Raw genomic sequence first — 25,568 nt, forward strand, 5'->3', positions numbered from 1 at the left:
CCCCATGCCCTGCACCTGCATCGATTGTCAAAGGAACCCCAGGTATTTGTGCAAAAAATTGAAAGTTGAGATAAGACAAATCAAAATCCGTCTTGTGCTGGAATATTGCACCCTCCTTTCAATTCTTGGCGCATACGTACGTAGAAAAAATAGTAGAGCAAAAATAAGTAACAACAAATATAAAAGTTCTAAAAATTTAATTAAAAATATATGTGCTAACCTAAATGTACTGCCTGTGGATAAAATAAAAAAGAAAATATATATATTATTTGCAATCACTGTCGCCCCTACCCCTCGTTCTTGAATTTACAAATCTTCCAAATAAATACTAAAGTGCAGCCAAAAATTATTTTATTTATTAAAGATAAATAAAGGTGCAAATTAACTAGAAGTTTAATCCATATTTTATATTAATATTATAAACAATTATTTGGGCACTTGCCACCAAGCTCTTTTGAGTCTTTATGTAATGTAAACATTCCCACACTCGCATCTAGCACCCTAACGGAAGACCAAGCTTGAGAAATGAAATAAACAAATTCCCCCTATTGAGCCGGCCACGGCAAAAACAACATTAGACTAAACATCCGCTAGAACCACGCCACTGCGGCTATCCTTTTTAAGCATCCGTATTGATACCCAAATTTTCCGTGCTGATCACAGCAATCCCATTCGGGAAATTCTCTTCGGAATTCAATTCGTAATATACTTCGGGAAGATCCCGAACCAAGAAGGAAAAGAATCAGCTCAAGCCTGGTCAGTCGGGATCTAGCATAGGTTAAGAAACAATGCCTTGTTAGAATTAAGATCGGGATCTAAATGAAATCTAATAAAGTTTAAATATATATTTTTTTAAAAGTTAAAACCCGTCGTGATTATAATTGGCGCCCAACGTGGGGCACGCTTTAATTAAAAATATCGATTAAAAAAAGATGTTCGCGAGTGCCTCAAAAAAATCATAGACCTGAAAAATAAAGGTTTCTATGTAAAAAAAAAAAAAAAAAAAAACTTATATCACGTACCGGTAATAACTAGAATAACCTCAACGCCCAAAGTGGAATTTTTCAAGAAAAAAGTGACACAAAAAGAGAACAAAAACAAAATATACAAACTGAATAAATTTTGAACCACCAAAAAGTGAAAAATCAAACAAACTCGTAAAAAGTGAAAAAAATTAACCCTCAACGCCCAAAGTGGAATTTTTCAAGAAAAAAGTGACACAAAAAAAGAACAAAAACAAAATATACAAACTGAATAAATTTTGAACCACCAAAAAGTGAAAAATCAAACAAACTCAAAAAAAGTGAAAAAGTAACTAAAAAAAAATTACAAAAAAAACAAAAAACACAAACAAGAAGATAAAAAAGAAAAAGATTAAAAATAAAAAGTAAAAACTCAAACAAACTCGAAAAAAAGGGAAAAAATTTAATAAAATAAATTAAAAAAAAAAAAAAAAACCAAAAACAAAACCAAATACAAAAACCAAAAACCTATATTTCAAAAAAAAAACAGAAGGAAACTAAAGTGAGCCCCGCAGGAACCAAAAAATACGGTAGAAGACCCCCCACTCAACGGAAAAAGGACTGGGAAGGAAGAAAAAAAGCAATTTCATCAGAGGAACACCAAAAAAAATCACAACCATGAGATAGATTATTGTTTATTGTTTGATTTATAAAAAAAAAAAAAAATAATAATAATAAATAAAATAAGAAAAACACATCAATGTAAACCCTATTTTACACACCGACACTATATTGTATTTTTTATATATATATATATAACTTTTTTTTTTTCTCTCTCTCTATTGTATTTTTATAAATCCTCGTCTCAAAATATGTCTATATATATTTCATATAATATACCAATTATATACTAAATTAAATTCGAGAAAAAAATTGCCTGCTGTTTTGCTGGAAGAATTAATAAACGCTTTAAGAAACTTTAAAATGACAGACTCAAACGGTCCATCTACTAGCCATAGCGCTAATTTAAGCCGACAAACACCTGAACAAACATTAACATCAGACCTAATTGTCCGATTGATAGCTAACAACCTAACACCACTACATGAGGAAATAAAAACTTTACGTTCTCTCTTGGATTCCAAATCCAATTTAGTGACCGAATTCCAAATCGAACAGATTGACGATACCATTCCATGCGACGAAACACTAGAGATAGTCAAATCCGTTCCACAATTTTCTGGAAATCTAGACAATTACGTAGCTTGGCGAGAAGCCGCGGAAACAGCAATGGGACTCTATGTCCGCAAAAGCCGTCGGTACTTTGTAGCCCTAACCATTTTAAGAAACAATTTAGTAGGCAAAGCCAATGACGCTTTAACAAACCATGGAACCGTATTGAACTTTGACGCTATTTTGGCCAGACTCGATTTTGCCTTTAGCGACAAGAGGCCTGATCCCCAACCGATGAGACGAATGAGTAGTGGACTGTAGAGTTATATGTTCTTGTCAGTTTCGCTGTCTAATTGGTACTAAAGAAAATTTACATTTGTGGAACTTAAAGATATGTGTGCGTGAGTATACATGTTGTGGATTGTAAAGCTAGTTGGTATAAAAAAAATATGAGGATGACAATATGGGCTAACTTATAAACTAGGTTTCGATAGTTCCTAAACATCCTGGGCCACCCTGAAACACGGTTTCTGAAGTGGGTAGTTTCGCAATTTTAGTTATTGGCCGGGTCACTTCTTGTGCTGCCGTCTTGATCCTGACTGCTCGAACCATATTGTCCTTTCCTTGGAAAGTGTCGATCACCTTCGCTAAATGCCATGATGCTGGTGGTGTGTTGGACTCCTTGACGAGCACAACGCTGCCGATCAAAATATTAGGGGTTGTCGTGGTCCACTTAGGACGTTGCTGTAGACTTGTCAGATACTCCTGATGCCATTGTTTCCAGAAGCCTTGATACATGGATTGGATACTCTGCCAGTATCCCAGTCGGCCCACAGGAATGTGGCCAAGATCTGCCTCCGGTATTGCCGTGAATGGTCTTCCGATTAGAAAATGGGCTGGTGATAGATAGCTGTCATCTGTATCTGAGGTGTAGCATAGGGGTCGTGAGTTCACGACAGCGCTAATTTGCGCAAGCAAGGTGCGCATTTGTTCATATGTCAGTGTGGTGTTTCCAATTACTCGTCGAAGATGCAGCTTTACGCATCGAACTGCAGATTCCCACTTTCCTCCCCAATGCGGAGCACGTGGTGGGATGAATGTCCATTGAATCCCTTCGTCTGCAAGGGTGTTCACGATTTGATCTTTATGTTGAGATGAACTTAAGAGTTGCTGCATTTCATCGAGGGTTCGCTTCGCTCCAATGAAATTTGTACCATTGTCGGTGTACATGCGGTTGCATTTGCCTCGTATCGAGAAAAATCGTCGCAACGCCGCCAGAAATGTTTCCGTGGATAGGTCCGTGGCGAGTTCAAGATGGATCGCCGAAGTGACCATACAAACGAATAGGCATATGTAGCCCTTGCTGATGCGTGGTTTACGCACCTTTGCGTCCTTTAGAAGAATGGGTCCTGCGTAGTCACATCCGGTGTTTACGAACGGAAGTGCTTGCGTGATACGTAAGCTCGGTAGATCTGCCATACGTTGATGCATTGTGTTGTACCTTTGCCGAAAGCAAGCCAGACAGTTGTGCGTGATTTTGCGTATTAAATTTCGTGCGCCGAAAATCCAATACCTTTGTCGAACAATGACGAAGAGAGATGAGACTCCAGGATGCAAATTAAAACGATGCTCATGTTCAATGATCAAATATGTGATCCGATGATTCTTTGGAAGCAAAATAGGATGCTTCGCCTCTGCTGACAACTGGGAATGTTGGATTCGTCCACCCACTCTTAGCAGATTGTCCTTGTCGATGATTGGTGAGAGCTTGACTAATTGAGATTGGTTCCCTAAAGCCTTGTTTGCGCGTAATAACTGGAACTCCTTTTGAAAACCAGCTTGAGCATGTTGCAGCCATCGAATCCTTGCTGCCTTGATCTCATCGAATGTTAGAGAATTCGATGTTTGTTTCGAAGATGGGTGCTTCATGCGATGAATGAAGCGCAAAACGTAAGCAAGTGTGTGTATAAGCTTCAGCCAAGATGAGTTGCGATTGAGAAGCTTATCCCATGGGTTGTCCGTCGTGACAGTCGTCTGCGCAGCTAGGCAGTTACTTTTGACTTCGCCTTGTATGCGTTTGTCTGAAAGAGAAGCACAGTTGTGAGTATTATTCAATTTCACCAAGAATTGATCCTTGTCCCTCAGCCATGAAGGACCCTTCCACCATAATTGGAAGTCAATGAGCTCGGATACTCCCAAGCCACGTGATGCGCAGTCCGCTGGGTTCGATTTTGAGTCTACATGCCGCCATGCATGCTTCGGAATGGTTTCGAGGATTTCTGAAGTGCGGTTCCCAACAAACGTCTTGAGTTGGGCTGGTAAATACGATAACCATGACAGGACTATCGTCGAATCACTCCATGCGTAGATCGTTACGTCGTTGTTCATTAGTCCAGCTTTTATGGATTGCAGAAGTTGACTCAGTAGAAGTGCGCCACATAGTTCCAGGCGCGCCAAAGACTGCTGCTGCAGTATGGCGACCGAAATGGTTCCATCGTCGTTAACCACTCGGCTGTATACCACGGCTGAGTACGCCTTGGTGGATGCATCTGAAAATCCGTGGAATTCGATTTTCTGTGTGTCGCTTTTAACTAAGCATGGTATCTGGAGCTTGTGAAGGTTGTCCAGATCAGCTCGCCATTTGAGCCAGTTGTCTGCTAATTTGCTCGGTAGTTCGTCGTCCCAATTCAAATTCAACAGCCAAAGTTTTTGAAATAGTATTTTGAATTGAACTACGATTGGTGATAATAGACCGAGAGGGTCGAATATACGTGAGACATCCGACAACACTTGCCTCTTGGTGCAGCGAGGGTCTTTCGATAGGTTTACATTGTACGACAATGTGTCCTCTCCAGGGTGCCAATGCAGCCCTAGCACTTTGACTGGTGATTGTGAGGAATCCGTGTTATCCTTTGGTTTGATGCGTTTGGTATTCGATACCCACTTCCCGAGCTCCAGGTTAGCACAGGACATCAGTTGGACCAGTTCGTCTCTGTTGCGTAGCAGCTCATCCTCACTATTTGCTCCAGTGAGAACGTCGTCGACATAGAAGTCCTCCAGCACGATTTTTGCTGCGTTCGGAAACTCGTGCTTATGGTCAGCAGCGAGTTGCTCTAGCACTCTGACTGCTAGAAATGGTGCGCATGATGTTCCATACGTCACCGTGCATAGCTGGAAGTGCTTGATAGGATCTGACGGATCCTCTCTCCATACGATTCTCTGATAGTCTCTATGTTTTTCGCTCACCCAGATTTGACGGAACATCTTGACTATATCCGATGAAAAGACGTATTTGTACATACGGAATCGCAAGCACACGGTCCGATCGAGAGCGTGTCGTTTAATGCCATGCCTTTGGCGTCTTGATATGAGCCGTCGAAAACCACTCTTAGTTTCCGACCCAATACGGGATGATGTGGCAAGTAGAAATTCCTACCCTTGGGAATTTCGCTCGGTGAGATTTTTCGCATATGTCCTAGCTCCTGGTATTCCCTCATGAACTTCACGTAGTCGTTACGTAATTGTTGATTTTGCGCCAAACGTCGTTCAACTGATTTGAACCTCCGCAGCGCTCCTTGAAGTGTATCTGCGAATTGTGTTTCGGATACTTTAAACGGAAGTTCCACGATGTACTTGCCTTGTTCGTCTCGAGTGTGTGTTGCACGAAAGTGTTTCTCCACCTCCTCGTCTTCAGGTTGGACTTCTGCTTTGCGTTGTATGCTCTCTAGTTCCCAGAACCTTCTGAGATATGCATCGATGTCTATTGTCGTTGTAAGTGCCGTAGCGCTGCATGCGCGTGATGAAAGCAGTGATGTAATTACCCATCCGAAAATTGATGATATAGCCATGAGCTTTCCTTTGTTGTCGTAGATCTTTCTCCCAGTTATAACGCTCCAAACGTGTTCGCTGCCCAAAAGAATGTCAATTGGAGCATTTGTGCTAAATTGTGAATCTGCCAGTTGCAGATCGTTGAAAACTCGAAGTGCAGACTCGTCGATGGCCTGCCTTTCCAATGATGATGTAATCCTTCCAAGCACATGAGCCTGGACTACCAGCTGATTTTGCGAAATACGGGATTGGATGCGTATTGTGTTGCATCCCCTTGTAGTGTCAGCTTTGATTGATGAAATTCCCGTAACCAGTATGCGTGATGGCGTACGAGCCAAACCAAGTGTTTGTATACAGCGTTCAGATATGTACGACAATTCTGAACCCGTGTCCAATAGGAGTCGGCATGCTACCAAATCTCCATTTGCGTTGCGAACGTTTACCATGGCCGTAGGCAAGGTGCTCCTGTTCCATCCAGTTGATTGTTGTTAATTTGCACTGCCTTGTGCACATGCAATTGCTGCAGAACCTTCTGCTTGTGCGCTGTGACTCGTAGTCACCGTTGAGATGTGTGCGCTAGGATCCTCCTGATCCTCACCAGTTTGAGCGATTGTTCCAATAGCCTGTTGCGTGCATTGCAGGTGCAACAGTGAGTGATGCTGACCTTTACATTGTCTGCACTTGAACGTGGATTTGCATTTTCTGACCCCATGACCAGGACTCAGACAATTGTAACATAGAGCGTTTTCCTTGGCAAACGAAACCCTCTGTCCTGCTGACATCTCCAAGAATTGTTGGCATCCATACAGACGATGCTCTGTAGAATGACATTTGCTGCACTTGTTTCCTTCAAGTACAACCAGCGAATGTGTGACCTTCCTTGTCTTGTCACCGATTGAGGCTGTTGTCTTGCCTCCGATTGTTTCACGCTTGCTGAGCTCTAGTTCCTCGCAACGTGCATCCAAAAATTTGAAGAATTCCTCCAGTGTGGGTGAGTCTGTCTCCACACTGCGCTCTTCTGCGCAGCTTCTCCAGCGTCAAGTAGATGATCCAACAATCTCGTCCTGTTTCCTGATGAAATTTATGCGTATTTGTCAAATTTGCCTTGTTGTGAATTGTGCTCTCATATATGTCCTTGAATGCTGGCCACTCTGAATAATTGCCAGCGAACCGTTTTATTTGAATTTTAGGCAATTCGCTTTGAGCTGATGCCCCTACCATTTGAGCACTACCTGAATTCGCCGCGTAGGTGTCTCCTCCTTCAGGTCTCGACATGTTTGCAGTGGCTCGATTTGCCGCCAACTGCTCGAACAGTTGTTGTTGTTGTTGAAGCAAACTTATTATTGCGTCATTATTTTGCAGCACGCCGCTGCCATTTTCACTATTCACAACTGATGGACTAGGTCTTGTACCTACCATCGCCGAAAGTAATGCATGCGCCCTTAGATATTTTTCCTCGTAGAATATGTTGTCATGCTCCGGATCCACATAGCCATCTACTTCGTCGAGCATTGCTATTTCATCACCAAATCTATTGAATTCTTTCCATGTTGTGTTGAGATGCTCCAGCCGCGAAGACACCTCTGCCCGTGTGGCGTTCGAATGTTGCGCGTCCTCAGACCAAGCCAAGCTCCGTGTGATATTGGCCTTGAGTGCTTTTAATTGCTCCATGCCGAGAAACAATTACAAATGAGAAGCAATGCACAGAAAACTACAAAACAAATCCGGATGCGAAGAACCAAACAATGATCCCCAACCGATGAGACGAATGAGTAGTGGACTGTAGAGTTATATGTTCTTGTCAGTTTCGCTGTCTAATTGGTACTAAAGAAAATTTACATTTGTGGAACTTAAAGATATGTGTGCGTGAGTATACATGTTGTGGATTGTAAAGCTAGTTGGTATAGAAAATATAAGGATGACAATATGGGCTAACTTATAAACTAGGTTTCGATAGTTCCTAAACAAGGCCAATCCACATAATTGAACAAGAATTAAGTGTGCTGACACAAAACAGATTTTCGGTTATGGACTTTTATAATTTAGTTAACAAAAAGTTAACCCTCTTAATAAATAAAACCATAATGACGTACGGGAAAGAAAATCCAATAACTACACAAGCAAACCTCAGACATAGACAAAATGCCTTGAGGGTATTCATAACTGGCCTAAACGGCCCAATTTCTGGCATGTTATTTTCCCTAAATCCTCCAGACTTACCAAACGCTCTAGCTAGAGTTCAAGAAATGGAGAGCAATCATATGAGGGCACAGTTCGCTTATCGTTTTAGCGCACCTCAGCGCCGTTATAACGATAACCAACGAAACCAAAACGAACCATAAGTTCTCCTCAGAATAATAATAATTTCCAAAATAAAAACAACCCCCAAAATAGTAATAGCTACCAAAACCATAATAGCTATCAACTCAATAACACTCGGTATAATCTTTATCCAAGTTATAATACTTGGACTCAAAGGAATAATACATACCAAAACAGAAGCGAACCTATGGAAGTGGACAGCCTGTTACATAAAAAACAGCACAGCCTGTTACATAAAAAAAGGTACCTACCAAAACGGGATAGAATTGCCCATTTATAAAAGAGTATCCACAGTTAATGGATACTCAACAATAAAAAAATGCCACTACATAACAATTTTTCAAACAAAACAAATTTTTTACGAAATAGAGGGCCTAAAGGCAGACTTATTAATAGGATACAATTTACTAAAAAAGATAGGAGCAGTCATTGACACAAACAATGACACACTAAAATGTAAGGGAAAAATCGAAAAATTACATTATGACGAAAAAATAAATTTATTAGAACTAAACAAAGAAACAACCATACTTCCACTAAAAAAATATATATTAGACAAACATTTTAACCACGAAAATTTGTCAAGCAAAAATCCACTTAGCATAAAAAGTTTGGGGTATATAAGCCCCAAACATTCCGACATATACAGTTTAGAGCACTCAGAGTCCAAAAACTCTGTCAGCGAAACTTCTGACAATTATAAATGTAACAGTTTGGGGTACATAAAACCCAAACACGCCGTCGATGTTCAATCCGAATGTCAGCGATACTTCTGACAATTTCAAATCTAACAGTTCTGGTTATATAAAACCCAAACAAGCCGTCGATGTTCATTCCGACACAAAAAATTTGGAATACTCAGGTTCCAAATACACCAAAAGTCAGATTTCCGACAACTACCCCTCAAGTGGTTCAGAGTACTCAGACACTGAACACGATGCCGATGTAAAATTCGATTCAAACGATATAAACACTGCAGCATATAAGAATATGGATAACACGGCCGAAAATATTTTCGGCATAAACAATTTAGAAAACAATACAGACGAAACCGATACAGAAAACTACATTGAACTAATAATAAGCACAATAAAAAAAGTACATTCAGAAATAAATACAAATTTACCATTCCGGACGGACGTTCGCTGTGAAATAGACACAATAAACGATAAACCGATTTACTCAAAGCAATACCCATACTCGCAAGCAGTAAACGAATTTGTTAATCAAGAAATACAACGAATGATTAATGATGAAATCATTAGACCCACCAAAAGTCCTTATAACTCACCCGTAATTGTAGTATCAAAAAAAGGTACTAATGAAGATGGCACCCCTAAACATAGACTATGCATCGATTTCAGGAAACTAAACCTTAGCACGATTCCAGATAGATACCCCATGCAAGATCCGACAGTTATTTTATCAAATCTAGGAAAAGCTAAATACTTTAGTACTATAGACTTAGAATCAGGTTTCCACCAAATTTTGATGAAAGAATCAGACGTAGAAAAAACTTCATTTTCAATTAACAACGGAAAGTACGAATTCATTAGAATGCCATTCGGGTTAACAAACGCACCTCGAATCTTCCAGAGGGCAATGGATGATATACTTCGGGAACATGTTGGTAAATTCTGCCATGTCTACATGGATGACATAATTATTTTCTCTCACTCCCTCGAACAACATTTCAAAGACCTAAATTCAATCATTAATATTTTACATAAAGCCAATATGAAAATATCATTAGAAAAATCTCAATTTTTTAAATTAGAAACTTCATTTTTAGGATATGTAGTAGCGCAAAACATTATTAAAACCGACCCTCAAAAAATAGACACCATATCGAATTACCCAATTCCCAAAAATATCAGAGAGCTGCGTAGCTTTCTGGGTCTCACTGGATATTATAGAAAATTTGTAAAAAACTATGCAACCATTGCCAAACCCCTGACTAGATTATTAGAAGGTTCAAAAAATGTTTCAATTACTCTTGACGAGACTGCAATACAGGCATTTAATGAACTCAAAGAACACCTAATTTGCCAAATAGAACTGGTCCAACCAGACTATTCAAAACAATTTACATTAACAACTGACGCATCTGACTTAGCTATAGGAGCAGTACTTTCTCAGGACGGATACCCAGTCACTTTTTATATCAAAAACCCTTAACAAAACTGAAAGAAATTACGCGACTAACAAAAAAGAACTGTTAGTCATAGTTTGGGCATTAAAAAACCTAAGAAACTATTTGTACGGAGTATCAGGAATGGTTGAATTACATAGAAAGCTTCAGCCCAAAAATTTGGTATAAACCGGGTACTACCAATGTAGTAGCAGACGCACTGCCCCGAATTGAAATAAATAATATTACAGAAGATGAAGATGTAGAATCCACGGATTACGGAACCCAACACTCAGCCGAAAGTAGCTTTAGTAACATTATAGGCGAAACAAAAAAACCACTTAATCAATTTAAACAACAACTTTTAATAGCAAAGGGAAAATTCACAATTCATGAACAATTCATGAATATGATCAACCAGAAAACTTAGTTACAGTCCTTAAAGAATATCTACAACCCAATATTAATACAGGGATTCATTGTACTCCTGAAGTGTTGTATGAAATTCAAGTTCAATTAAAAAATAACTTCATTAATAAATTCGTATATACAAAAAGTTTTGTCGTAGACATAACAAATAATGACGATAAAGCAATAATTATAGAGGAAACACACTGTCGAGCGCACCGAGGATTAGATGAGAATTATAAACAAATAACCAGATTATACTATTGGCCGAATCTGTACAAAAAATTAAAAGAATATAAAACAAATTGTGAAATTTGTAATACGAACAAATATAACAGAAACCCGACTCAAATACCTATTGGAGAAGCCCCCATTCCAAAAATAGAAGGCCAACACTTACATATTGACATTTTTTACGCGCAAAACCTAACCTTCTTAACTTGCATTGATTCCTATTGCAAATACCTTGTTGTAAAAGAAATTACTAACAAAAAAAATATCGATTTAAAAGTCTATGAAATACTTCAAACATTTCCTCAAGTTAAAACGATTATGACAGATAACGAACCTAGCTTTACATCAGCACAATTTAAATCCTTCCTACAGCGTTCTGGTATTTCAATCCATTATGCAGACCCCAGACATAGCCTTTCGAATGGACAAGTTGAAAGAGCCCATTCGAAAAAATACATGGAGAACGAAATAAACTAGGCCCAAGATTTAAAAAACAAGTCTTTAATGAAAACCTACCAAACAAAGTAATCATTAATAATAGGAAACGAGTTATTCATAAAGACAACATTAAATAACCCATATTTTACAGAAAATGGAAATACCATTTATCATCACCATTTTGATAATCACTTGCCACTCCGAAATAATCGACTACACTAACAACGAATACCTACTACTGAAGAATGAAAACGACGTATTGACATATGACTCATTTGAGGACCTCTTTCATATCACAAACCTAAGTTTTTACAAAGAAATAATTAGAATAGAAGATAAAAATACTAACAACAGCAACTCAGACTGGGACATTTCCCAAAATCTAAATATTATAAAAATTCTTAGGTCCCAATTAATACCATCAAGAAATAAAAGGGGCATTAACGAATTGGGCACAGCGTGGAAATGGCTAGCAGGTACACCAGACCATGACGACTTAATAAGAATCGAAAACAAAATTAACGAACTGACAGAAAACAATAACAAACAATTCACAATAAATTCACGTATATTTCAAGAAGTCCAACTTATGACCAAAATTCTTAACACAATCGTTGTTAACAAAGAAACAAAAGTAAGACAACACCGACTACAATTAATTACACTTGATACCAAAAATTTAATCGATACAATCACTTTAGCAAAAATAGACATTTTTAATACAAAAATACTAAACGAACAAGACATTAAAGAAATATTTAGACACGAAAATAAACCAGTTGTACTATCAGATCTGTTAGACATCTCCACTTTTAAAATAATAAAAAACGAAGACCTACTTATAATATATATAAAATATCCAATCATAAACAATATCTGTAGCTTGTACACATCAAGGGCAATTGCCCAAAATAATGGAAAATTAATAATAGACGATAAGACAGCATACTGTAATAGAAAATTTTATAAAATAACAAACTTTAAAAAATAAATATTCAATAACTATTGTAAACTCTCAAACGAGAGCTCGTGTTTTATAACACGATATATAAACAATTTAAAAATTTAGACGAAGGCGCTATTCTCCTCACTGGAGAAAATATTGTAAACGAAACAAAACTAAATGGCGCATTTTTGATTTTATTTAATGAAAGCATAATTATTAATAATATAAAATAAATCAACGAAAAACGAGAAAATGTTAGATTACATATCACAATATAAATACAATAATTATATAATAACAGATTACATATTTTCCAATGATTCCGAACTAAGTTTAGACAACATAAGCATTATAAACCCGTTTGTAAAAATAGGAAATACAAAAATATCCCTTGAACTCATTGTTGAGCTATCAGCGTTTTGACAGCGGCCGAAAAATAGACCAGGTTCAATTTTATATTTCAATTTATTGTGGGTCAATTTAACCCCAAAACAATGCGGCTCCAATCAACTCCAAATCACAACAAACCCAAACCAAAGAGCTTGCGCAGAAGCTCAGCCAAAGCTCCCCAAAGCGCATACGCTACAAAAAACAATAAAGCGCATGCGAAACTGGGGACAAAACAGAGACGAAACATGCTGATAACAACAGCTGCAGCTTAGCATATTATTATCATTTTATATGCAATCTTTGGTGGCTGCTTGGCCCAACATCCTCCCCCCATTGAAGGGTGGGCCTTCAATAACAATTTTGGAAGGGGCAGCAGTCACATTAGTGCAGAGGTTATTCCATGGGTTGTCCTCCCTACCACAGAGCGCCGACACATCCCGTGATAGTCGAGTCAAATCGAGTGTTCTGAGCAATTGGGAGTCCGTGACCTAGCTGGATTTGGCCAGCCGACAACAGGTCAAAGAATAAGCCGGCTCCAATCAGCAGGTCCACTCGCTGCGTTTTGTGGAAGTTGGGGTCAGCTAGGTCCATATTGCCAGGAATCTTCCAGCCCGAAGCATCTATGTCCTGGCTAGGCTGATAGTCCGTTATATGTGAAGCCACAACAGCCTCAATTTCCACTGAATATGTGCTAAGGCGGGACTTCAAGCACACATTAACGGATGCTCCATCGGTTTCAAATCCAGCGCCGCCGAAACCGGCCACCGTTGTGGAGCATTTGGAGCGGCCAAGCTGAAGTTCATTCGCCAGCCGCGACGAGATGAGATGCACTTGTGAACCGGAATCCAATAACGCTCGGCAAGGCAGGAAGTCTCCAGATCGACCACGAACGAGTACATTTGCTGTTGGCAGGAGCACTAGCTCAGCATTTCGATCCTGGGTCACAACAGTGTTAATTGAGCGGGATGGGTTCGCACCAGCAACTGCACCGATGGGACGTGAGACTCGTGCGAGTGAAACCTGCCCGCGAGGGTGCAACAGAAAATGATGACGGTGATTGCACGTCGAGCAGCGGGAAGCTGAGCATCCGCGAGCGAGATGGCCATCCTCCAGACAAACAAAACAGCGAGCCAGACGCCGCACTTCGTCGTACCTTTCCTCAATTGTCAAAGCACTAAACTTTGAACAAGAAGGAAGCTCGTGCACCGAAATACCACACAGGGCGCATAGAGCAGGACGAGCGTTAATAACCATGCACGACGATCGGTTATTCGAATATCTACCACGGCCAACTTGGTTAGCTGGTGGATACGCCGCCAAAGAAAAGTCGACGCATTCAAGAGTCCGGCACCTTTGCTCCAAGAATCGTGCCATGGACTCCCAAGACGGAAGGCTGTCGTTGCTTCCGGCGAGAGTGTCTTCCCACTTGGCCCTTGTGGCTGGATCCAACTTCTGCAGGATAATCTGGATAAGCAAACATCCTTGGATCTCGGCAGCTGATCCGGAACTCATAAGAGCCCGCATATGCCCATTGAACCGATCCGATAGCTCCCGCAACGTAGCAACAGACCCTGGCTCGACCACACGAAGCTGCAGGATCTCATTAATGTGAGACTGAAATATTAAACGCCGATTACTAAAACGATTGCGCAATAGGTCAAGGGCCACATCGTAGTTCGCGTCAGTAATTTCCAGAGCTCTCACCGTGTCCAAGGCTGACTCGCGCAGGCATGAAATGAGCCACCGGAGCTTTTCCGTTTTCGTTAGGTGGGGATGACTGTCAATCGTGGTCTTAAAAAGGGCGCAGAAATCCGGCCACTCGGCATAGTCGCCGCTAAATGTTGGCATCGGCAACGGTGGCAAGGAGGGGGCTGGCTTGTATGGCATTGGCGATACGCTGGCACCGTCGAGAAGTGTGGAGTGGGCAGCGATTCTAATGGAGCGCTTGGCAACCTCCACCTGAATTTCCACTTCCACATCAGTCGCCAGCTGCGAGAATTTCCAATACAGATCACTCCCGATCTCGCTAAAATTAAGCTCCTCCAACTCTTCTTGAAGCGCTGTGAACCGCTCACGCAAACGCCTCTCCACCGACTCCAGCGCCATAATGGAAGAATCGTCAGTCCGCGCTGCAGCCTTCACCTTATGATGCAGCGCCTCCATTTCCTGGCAGGCCACCTCTGCTCTTCTCCGCAGCATCCTTTCCCGGTTTGCGGCAGCAGCTCCAACAATCTCAGCTCCAGACTCCATTCTTCAATAAAAATGCAACTTGTAGCAACAACAACAAGGGCGTTTTCTTTGCACTTTTAATGCTGATCACAATATTAAACCGGGATGATATCACGTCGGGGTCACCAATGTTGAGCTATCAGCGTTTTGACAGCGGCCGAAAAATAGACCAGGTTCAATTTTATATTTCAATTTATTGTGGGTCAATTTAACCCCAAAACAATGCGGCTCCAATCAACTCCAAATCACAACAAACCCAAACCAAAGAGCTTGCGCAGAAGCTCAGCCAAAGCTCCCCAAAGCGCATACGCTACAAAAAACAATAAAGCGCATGCGAAACTGGGGACAAAACAGAGACGAAACATGCTGATAACAACAGCTGCAGCTTAGCATATTATTATCATTTTATATGCAATCTTTGGTGGCTGCTTGGCCCAACACTCATATTATTAATTGTAATACATATGACATATATAAATCACGTAAAATAATACTTAAAATGCTAAAACAAATTCAATTAAAACGAACCAATATTGAACAAGAAATAGAAATTCCAAAAATCAAAACCACTGCAGAACCCATTACAGAAGTTGAAACTGAAAGAAATATTGAAATAACATTTGCCGAACTTAATAATAAAATCACCTCCCTCATCGCACAATTGTAATGAATCGGGACGATTCATCTTAGGAGGGGGAGAATTAACTAGAAGTTTAATCCATATTTTATATTAATATTATAAACAATTATTTGGGCACTTGCCACCAAGCTCTTTTGAGTCTTTATAATGTAAACATTCCAACGCTCGCATCAAGCACCCTAACGGAAGGCCAAGCTTGAGAAATGAAATAAACAAATTCCCCCTATTGAGCCGGCCACGGCAAAAACAACATTAGACTAAACATCCGCTAGAATCACGCCACTGCGGCTCCCCTTTTTAAGCATCCGTATTGATACCCAAATTTTCCATGCTGATCACAGCAATCCCATTCGGGAAATTCTCTTCGGAATTCAATTCGTAATATACTTCGGGAAGATCCTGAACCAAGAAGGAAAAGAATCAGCTCAAGCCTGGTCAGTCGGGATCTAGAATAGGTTAAGAAACAATGCCTTGTTAGAATTAAGATCGGGATCTAAATGAAATCTAATAAAGTTTAAATATATATTTTTTTGAAGTTAAAACCCGTCGTGAATATAATTTGCATATATATTTGGTATACCTACATACAAATAGATGCAGCGATAATATTCTCGTTTTCGTTTCCCACCGTTATCCGTTGCTGTATGTATGTATGTATATGCACTTTTTGGCGCGTATAGTTTAACAGAACGTCAAGTGACGCGCTCCCCTACAATTTGGTCGTGCATATTGGTTTCGGTGTCATCTGCGACCAACTATTTTTTTTGGATACTCTGTGCCTCGACTATCAATAATTCGTTATCAATTAATTAAAAAATTAAGATTTTTTTTTTGGTTAAATTTAATAAATTATTTATTATATTTAAATAAGATTAATTAATTATTTTCGTTTTCGCATTTTCGTGTTGTTGAATTAAATTCAAAAATTTTTTAATTAAATTTCTAAAATTTATTTAGTTTTAATAAATTTTTAATATTAATATTTTAAAATTAATAAAAAATTTAAATAAATTAATAAAATTCTTTAACAAAAAATTTAAATAAATTATTAAATCGTATTGAAAAAACAAATTTTTTATAATGGAAAGTACTAAACAAAAACTTAATTCCACATTCTTATTGACTTAAAAAAAAGATTAAATGTCAAAGTTAAAAGCATTCGCCGGTTGGAGAAACGTTTGGAAGATGGATCACTTCCTCTAAATAAAACCGAGCTAGAGTGCAGGCTTCAGGTTTTAGATGAGGCAATTTCTAAAGCAAATGAGTTGCAAGACCAGATCGAGCAGATAGATGAATTGGATGTTTTCGGAGCCGAGTTGGAAGAATTAGGAATAACTACCAATGCAAGGATTATGTCCTTATGTAATGCCTTGAATTCAGCTGAAGACTCCCGTTCAGCTACTGCAAGTTCTGCAGCCCCAACTCGAGCTCGACTTCCTAGTTTGGCATTGCCAAAATTCAGTGGAAATTATTCGAATTTCAAAAATTTCATAAGTCTTTTCGAGACATTAGTTGACAAAGATGTGAACATTCCAGTTATCGAGAAATTTAATCATTTAATTTCTTGCCTCTCTGGTGAAGCCTTAGGAACTGTCAAGGCATTCCAGGTCACCGAGAGTAATTACGCCAAAGCTATCGCAAGTCTAAAAAGAAATTATGATAACGAATGTCTCATCTTTGCGAACCAAATACGTCAACTGTTCAGCCTTCCGAAAATTTCCCAGCCGTCAGCGTCGTCGTTGAGGGGTCTCATCGACACTGTGTCATCAATTTATGGATCACTATTATCCATAGGAGATGATACTAAAATTGCAAACTCAATGATTATTCATTTAGTTTTGAGTAGAGTGGATCCAGTGACCAAGCAAAAATGGGAAGAGTCACTGGATTATGAGAAATTGCCGCTGTGGTCCGATTTCGAAAAAACACTAAATCGTAGATACCAGCATCTGCCCGCTGAAGAGACTGGTAAACCAAAAACTGGGTTCAGCAAGCAACTGAATAGAACTTCGTTGGCTTGTTCTTCTACCAACGCCAAACCAGCTTGCAGTTATTGTAATGCTAACAACCATTTTTTGGCCCAGTGCAGTCCGTTCGCTCGCCTTGCTGTAATGCAAAGGTTTGAGTTTGTTAAGTCAGCCTCCCTATGTTTGAATTGTCTGCGAAAAGGTCACACGGTAGCGAATTGTAAATCGACCAGGTGTCAAATCTGTTCAAGATCGCACCATAAACTTCTGCACCGATTTATAGTGACCGAAAATAACTTAGCATTACCACCACCCACACAAAATCCTCCTCCACAGTTAACGAATGATGGCCCTTCTACTTCACATGCTTTGCATGCGTCGTCTGTAGAAGAGGTTTTGTTAGCAACGTCGATCGTGGGCGTTCGAACAAAAAATGGTGAGCACATTTTGGCCCGAGCATTACTTGACTCAGGGTCACAAATGAATTTTATTACAGAAGATCTTGCTCAATGCTTACAGATCCGTAGGGAGGAATCGTGCATCAACTTGCTTGGAATTGGTCAAACTAATTCACAAGTCAAGAAAAAGATACACACCGTGGTGAAGTCGAGAGTCAATGGTAGCGAGTTTCCGTTCGACTTTTTGGTTTTGAAAACCATTTCAGGCTATTACCCTGACCAGTCAGTGAACGTAAAAGATTGGACCCTACCAAAGAACTTGCCGTTAGCAGACCCATATTTTTACAAACCTCAGCGGTTAGATATGCTAATTGGAGTTGAGTCATTTTTCGAACTGTTGTCCGAATAATAAAACAAAAACCATCCTTCAAAAAACTCTCCTTGGGTGGATAGTATCGGGAAAATAACTGGCAAATTCCTCAACTCCTCAACAGCCGGTCTCTAGTCTGAATTGCCAAGAGGAACTATTAGAGTCAATAGACAAAAACTTGAAAAAATTCTGGTCGTTGGAAGAAGTTCCATCTTCTAAAAACATGTCGCAAGAACAAGAGCTATGTGAGGAACATTATCGGAAGACTACAAGAATACTGCCTTCAGGTCGATTTGAAGTTAAACTTCCATTTAAGTCGGATCCAAGCGTTTTGGGCAATTCATTCGAGATAGCCAAACGCCGATTTCTTTCGCTCGAGAAAAGATTATCTCGGAATTCGAACTTAAAGAAAATTTATTTGGAATTTATGGAAGAATGCGAATCCCTAGGCCATATGGCCCCTGCAAGCAATGACGTTCTTGCTTCTCCACACTACGTCATAGCCCACCAGTGTGTCTTGCGGCCGCAAAATACAACGACCAAACTACGAGTCGTTTTCGATGCGTCCTGCAAGACATCCACACAGAAGTGTTTAAATGAGTTGTTGATGGTGGTTCCAACAATTCAGGAAGATCTTTACTCAACTCTTCTTAGATTTCGGCTAAACAAATTCGCTCTGGTAGCCGACATCAAAAAGATGTATCGTCAAGTGATGGTAAATGAAGCAGATTGACGATACCAGTTGATAGTGTGGAGAAAAGACCCGTCTGAGTCCTTGAAATTGTGCAAGCTCAACACCATTACTTATGGCACTGGACCAGCCCCATTCCTGGCCATAAGGTGTTTGAAGAGGTTGAGTGAATCAGCGAAAAATACATTCCCTCGAGCTGCTATAGTTATTGGGTCTGACTTTTACGTCGACGACATGTTAACGGGTGCTGGTTGCGTGGAGGAGCTAAAGACAATTAAGTCTGAAGTAACTCAGGTTCTTCAAAACGCTGGGTTTGAATTGAGCAAGTGGTTTTCAAACTCGCCTAAAGTTACTGCATCCGAGAGCACGGTTAAGCCAATAACACTTTTGGACTCAGAGCTGACAAAAACACTAGGAATCGTTTGGGTTCCTAAAGATGACGTGTTTAAATTCGAAATTGATATGTCAGTCATGGGTCAAAGGGCGACTAAGCGGAATATTCTTTCGGTGACATCAAAGTTTTTCGACCCCCTTGGCTTATTAAGCCCGATCCTTATTAAAGGAAAGATCCTGTTACAGGAACTTTGGCTTAACAAGCTAGATTTGGATCTGTCCATTCCACTGCATTTTTAAACCGCATGGAACAAAATTCAGCTTGCCTGACAAAAACATTAGGAATCGTTTGGGTTCCTAAAGATGATGTATTTAAATTCGAAATTGATATGTCAGTCATGGGTCAAAGGGCGACTAAGCGGAATATTCTTTCGGTCACGTCAAAGCTTTTTGATAAGCCCCTAGGCTTATTAAGACCGATCCTTATTAAAGGAAAGATCCTGTTACAGGAACTTTGGCTTAATAAGCTAGATTGGGATGAGTCCACTCCACTGCACTTGGAAACCGCATGGAATAAAATTCAGCTTGCCTTGTCACAGTTAGAAGAGATCTTAATACCGAGATTTGTGATGTCACCAATTGAAATTCATGCCTTCTCTGACGCATCGATGAGAGCCTATGGAGCCTGCGTCTATATCCGTTGCAAATCTGCAGAAGGTAGTAAAGTCTCATTGTTGACTGCAAAGTCGAAAGTAGCGCCGCTCAAGACAAAGACGCTCCCCCGTCTTGAGTTATGTGCCGCTCACCTTCTCGCGGACCTCTGTCGTAAAATAAAACCTCTTATCAAAGCACCGATCGAACGAAGTGTATATTGGTCAGATTCGGAAGTTTGTCTTCATTGGATTCGTACCCATCCATCGTCGTTGTCAACGTTCGTATCAAATAGAGTTGCTGAGATTCAATGTACCAACTAAACAGAACCCGGCAGATATTGGTGGAGACGTAAAGGAAACGATAGAATCAATTTGGTTCACAGGTCCATCGTTTTTAACGGAGCCGGAAGATAAGTGGCCAACGAGCCCTCGGTTTGATCCGTCACCAGAGATTTGGCAGATGGAAGCAAAGAAGAGTGCGGTCGGACTGACTGCAATGGTCTCTACATCATATTTGTTAGAAGTGATAGAAGGATTTTCCTCTCACTTAAAACTGCTGCGAGTGTTCGTTTACATGGTCCGCTTTATAAAGAAGTGTAAAAAATTAGTAGTTACTTCTGATAATGTACCTTCACCTGTCGAATATCAAGACGCTTTTAATAAAATTTTTCAGATAGTCCAAGAGCACGAGTATGAAGAGGAAATTAAAAATGTTAGAAAACATCTTGTTGTTAGCCCAAGCCTATAGAAGCTAAGTCCGTTTGTCCATGAAACCTCTTAGGCTGGGCTTACCTTTTCGTTGTTGCGGGTTGGGGGGCGACTAGCTAATGTTCCTATTTCGTACGATGCCGAGTTTCCAGTATTGTTGACGAAGCGCTCTCAATTTGTTCAGAGCTAAGTCCGATACTTGCACGAGAAGAATTTTCATGTGGGTCCACGAGCACTAGTGAGTCTCTTGCGACAGCGCGTTTGGATAGTAAACGCTCAGGAAGTCTGCAGTCAGATAGTGCGGTCATGCATACGCTGTTTTAAATGCAAGCATCATCTGATGACTCAAATCATGGGAGATTTACCCTTAGATCGAGTTCGTGCTCTCCGCCCATTTTCCATATGTGGCGTGGATTTCTGTGGCCCTATTGAGACGACATTGAAAATTCGTGGTAGGCCACCGTACAAGTCCTACATTGCCCTGTTTGTTTGTTTTGCGTCTAAAGCAGTACATTTAGAAGTAGTTTCCGATTTGTCAACTGATTCCTTTCTATTGGCTTTTTAAAGGTTCGTTGGGCGCCGAGGATGTCCGCAGATCGTGCACTGCGACAACGCGACGAATTTCGTCGGAGCGAGTCGCCACTTTGCGGCACCAATTCGAGAGCGAAGCGGACGAGCTGCGGCGATACGCATCAAGAAAAGGATGCGTATTTGCGTTCATACCGCCGCGGGCTCGGCACATGGGCGGACTAAGGGAGGCAGGTGTGAAGTCTGCAAGCACCTACTCCTACGAGCGGTGGGCAGCGCAAAGTTGACCGCAGAGGAGCTGCAGACCGTCCTCGTTGGAGTCGAGACCGTCCTGAACTCGAGGCCCCTGGGCGCCCTCAGTCAGGACCCAAGCAACGTTGACAGGCGGGCCGCTCATCGCTCCACCAGCACCGCGGACCCCGGACCAGCAGGGTCTAACGTGCTTGCGGCGATGGCGGCTTGTCTCGTCAATCAAGCAAACGTTTTGGCAGCGTTGGTCCCGGGAGTACGTCTTGGGCCTACAGGCGCGGTCGAAGTGGCAGCGGGAGCAGGAGGACGCCAGGAAGGGCGATCTGGTCCTGGTCGCCGAGGATAACCAGCCGCCCCGGCAGTGGATCACCGCCAGGGTCGTCGAGACTCACGCCGGCGCGGACGGAAGGGTCAGGGTCGCCGACGTCAGGACGAGTAGAGGAGCAGTTTAGGAGAGCAGTCCACAAGCTGGCGAGATTGCCAGTAGTTGAAGCCTAATGAAGGCCTTCAACGGGGCCGGTGTATAATTAATGTAGATAATTAAGTGGAATGTATGAAGTCTAGTATAAGTTAGTTTAGGGCGGAGCTGGAGCGCAAGTAAAGCTCTCACTTGCGCTCTCCCATGAATTCGCCCCGCTTCGCCGCACTAGTTAAGCCAGGCTTAAGTTTTTGTTGATGTGAATATATACTCGAATTTATAACGTTGAACAGAGTGCACGCATTTTTCGTTTTTTGTTTTTTTGCAATAATTTAATTTTACAGCCACCTTTTTGTCTTTCGGTTTTTTCGCGACGAGATAAACTAATCTCAGTGAACAATGGCAGTGGACCAACGATGTCGATATTGATGTGTTCGAAACGGGCGTCGCTGGCGGCATACTCTCTCAGTGGCGATTAGGTGTGTCGTTGAATTTTGTGGCCAAACATAGTGTTCAACCAATTTATTACCAATTTATTCGTCGCCTTAACTAATGGATGGCTCAGCGAATGCAGGGCTTGCACCACGGTTTGGCGTAGGCATCTGGGCACGAACGGGCGTATCTGGTTATTGGCGACGTGGCAGTACAATTGCTTGTTTGGGACTGAAAGGGAAAATTTGGTTTGTGAAATGGTATTTTCTAGTTCGTCGACGTTTTCCTGTTCCAGTGCCATCTCGTCGAAGTCGATGTGTTTGATGGCTTCGATGCATGAGCGAAGATCAGCCACGTTGTTTTCCTCTCCTGTGATGTGCCGGATATCGGTACTGAATTGGCTGATGAAATACAGTCAGCGCGCGCGTCGCGTAATGCTTACGAGCTGTTTTGATTGAAAACGTAAATCAGCGGCTTGTGGTCGATGAAGATTTTGAAGTTTGAGACCTCCAATGCGAACTTGAAGTGCAAAATGGCCTGATAGATGGCAGTCAGTTCTCTATCGTAGGTGCTGTACTTCTTTTGCGTCGGCGTGAATTTCTTGGAGAAGAATCCCAGTGGTTGCGTCTGCTCATTGACAATCTGATGTAACACGGCCCCCATGGCATCGGTGGTTAGTGTTAGGTGCCATGTAGTTCAGCAAGGTAGCGTTTGTAACGTCGTTCTTGCAGGCATCGAATGCGTGGTCGGCTTCTGTAGACCAGAGTATCGGGGTTTTGTCGTTCTTTTTATTGCCTTGGATTAGCGTCTGGAGTATGTGTTGATTATCAGTAGCACGTGGGATAAACGGACGATAGAAGTTGATCATACCCAGAAACTTTTTCAAATCTTTAGCAAAAAGCGGTTTTTTAAAGTGGCGGATGGCTTCCACTTTGTCTTCGGATGGTTTCATGCCGTGCTGGCAGATGTCATGAAGCGATCAGAATGTCGTCGATGTATGCGAAAACAAAGTCGAGATCCTGCTTACGTTTTTTATGTGACGCTGAAAATCATGAACAAGAATTCGAATAGCCCAAAAGGCGTGATAATTGCTGTTTTGGGAATATCTTGCGGTTCGACAGAGATCTGGTAATACGGTTTTTGAAGGTCGATTTTTGAAAATATCTTTTTACCGTGTAGGATGCTCGTTACATCCAGTATGTACGGAATAGGATACACTGTTACGTTGTTTAGTGCTCGGTAGTCGCCGCATGGTCGCCACTCTCCGATTGCTTTCTTCCCCAGGTGTAATGGACTGGACCAGTTGCTTTTTGAGGGGCGACGTATTCCTTTTTCGATGAGGTAGGAGAACTCAGTTTGTGCAGCTTTGAATTTGTCGGGCGCTAGTCGTCGTGCGCGGGCGTGAGTAGGCCAACGGCCCGGTCGAGATGAAGTGCGTTACTTCGGACTTTGCTGGCAGCCGGTTTGAGTTGATTGTTGCGAGATCGCCGTATACAATGATAGCGCAGTTGACGTCAGCTAATACGAAGGTCCAAACGATTTTCGTCCCAATCCCAGTGACAATGTTATGCGTTTTTCTCCATATGTTTGTATCTTCGTACCATTGGCGGCGAAAAGAAGCTTTGGAGTGAGCATAGTTTGGGTGCATAGCAGGATGGCATCACTGAAATATCGGCGCCGTTGTCGATAAGAAATTGAGTTTTCGAGGAATTGTCGTTGATGGCGAGGCGGGCAATTGTGTTGTGGTCTTCTTCGAATTTGTCCGCAGAATCCGAAGACTGTTTTAGTTTTTTGGTTCGAATGAAAACGAGCACGGTTGGCGACATTTATTGGCGGCGTTGCCAAATTTGCTGTGGTACCAACACAAGCATGAAGTTGTGACGCTGTTGCGATCCGTAAATGTGGATGAACTGTTCTTGCGGTAACGGTTTTTGAACAGCGCGTTGATTTGTAGCTCGATGCGGGCTAGACGTTCGTCGAAAACTGTGCTGCTGGTTGGCGCCGATTTGCCGTCAACGGTGCGTATATGAGGAAAATCCCCGACTTCCATCACTTTGCCAACTTAGCTAAGTCTTCTAGCCAGGCGTCCAATGCTTGCAAGATCGCTTGTGCTTTAAAAAAAACACAACTGCCAAGTTACACAAAATGTAACTTCGTTGAAAGCGGACGGATATTTCCACGGCACGCAAGCGTCGAAAAATGAGTTTAAAGTGAAATAAAATTTTTGTAATGCGATGTTTATATCTTCAAATTTCGAAATTAACTTACCTTAGAAACGAACTTACCAAAGAAACGAACTTTCTGAGATTTAAGTGTAGACTAATGGTCAATTAGGGAATTGTTTTCGATTGAAACCTAAAGGGTGGGATGATATGGATCCTCAGGGTTAAAAAGAGTCAAAGTTCTGAAAAGAGTAATTCCATCAGGATTAGAAACGAAATATAAGTCCAACAGCCGACGTAAAGAATTTCTAACGTGGTTAATTTGTGTGACATGTGAGTGACATGTGAAGTCGTGGTGGGAGTTAAGCTGTAAAGACGGTGAATTATCAACATTTGACCACATAAGTTCTGGGACATTAAAGTCATCCAGAGCTATCAGCTGGTCACCTCAGACAATTGTCCATAGCGGACAAATTTTGCTAGTATGTTGGCGGTTCGGAAGAAGGTGGTATGTACGAACAGGTAACATACAAAGATTTATCGAACAAAGTGATTTTGATGCAAAGATATTCAATGTCACCAAACTCTTGTGATTTTACCTCTTCCGAAGCGAATTTGAAGTCCACAGAAATTAAGACTCCTCGTCCCCTTCGCAGAGTTGTATCACATCTAAAAGTGGTGTACCTACTAGGAAAAACTTCGGGATTACCTGCAATGGTTTTGGTGCCGCCGTAACTAATACTGCGGCATCAGTACGTACCGGAACTCCACAGAGGACATAACGGACAATGGCTCATTAATTTTGAGATATTTGGACTAAAACCGGCCCTTAGGGTGGCCAGAGATATGAGCGGCTGCATAGTTGTCGTCTCAGTAGGCTGAGGATTATTCGCCACAAGCACATCATTAAAAGAGGATTTTTTACGCTTTGGAGACTCATTTAGTAGTTGAAGACTAC

The 25,568-nt window shown here is 41.2% G+C and overlaps 2 protein-coding genes across 2 annotated transcripts; both read right to left on the reverse strand.

Moving 5' to 3' along the window:
- Positions 1–2,615: 2,615 nt before the first annotated feature.
- On the reverse strand, positions 2,616–5,399 carry LOC123258218. The gene is made up of 2 exons (XM_044718091.1): positions 4,907–5,399; positions 2,616–4,684 (listed from the first exon to the last, which is right to left on the reverse strand). The coding sequence occupies exons 1-2, from the start codon at positions 5,397–5,399 to the stop codon at positions 2,616–2,618; spliced, it is 2,562 nt and encodes an 853-aa protein (XP_044574026.1).
- Positions 5,400–5,404: 5 nt separating this feature from the next.
- LOC123258212 lies at positions 5,405–6,409 on the reverse strand. Its single transcript, XM_044718084.1, has one exon. It carries the CDS (start codon positions 6,407–6,409, stop codon positions 5,405–5,407), a length of 1,005 nt encoding a protein of 334 aa, XP_044574019.1.
- Between the last annotated feature and the right edge of the window lie 19,159 nt (positions 6,410–25,568).

The sequence above is a fragment of the Drosophila ananassae genome (genome assembly GCF_017639315.1).
Source record: "Drosophila ananassae strain 14024-0371.13 chromosome Y unlocalized genomic scaffold, ASM1763931v2 tig00000110, whole genome shotgun sequence".
Lineage (NCBI taxonomy): Eukaryota > Metazoa > Arthropoda > Insecta > Diptera > Drosophilidae > Drosophila > Drosophila ananassae.

Excerpts from the sequence above, each read along its gene's own strand:
- LOC123258218 (XM_044718091.1), bottom strand. The coding sequence starts at position 5,399 with ATGTTCCGTCAAATCTGGGTGAGCGAAAAACATAGAGACTATCAGAGA. Across the intron at positions 4,685-4,906 it reads AGTGTTGTCGGATGTCTCAC|ATGCATCCACCAAGGCGTAC; the intron begins GTATATTCGACC and ends ACGGATTTTCAG.
- LOC123258212 (XM_044718084.1), bottom strand. The coding sequence starts at position 6,409 with ATGGTAAACGTTCGCAACGCAAATGGAGATTTGGTAGCATGCCGACTC.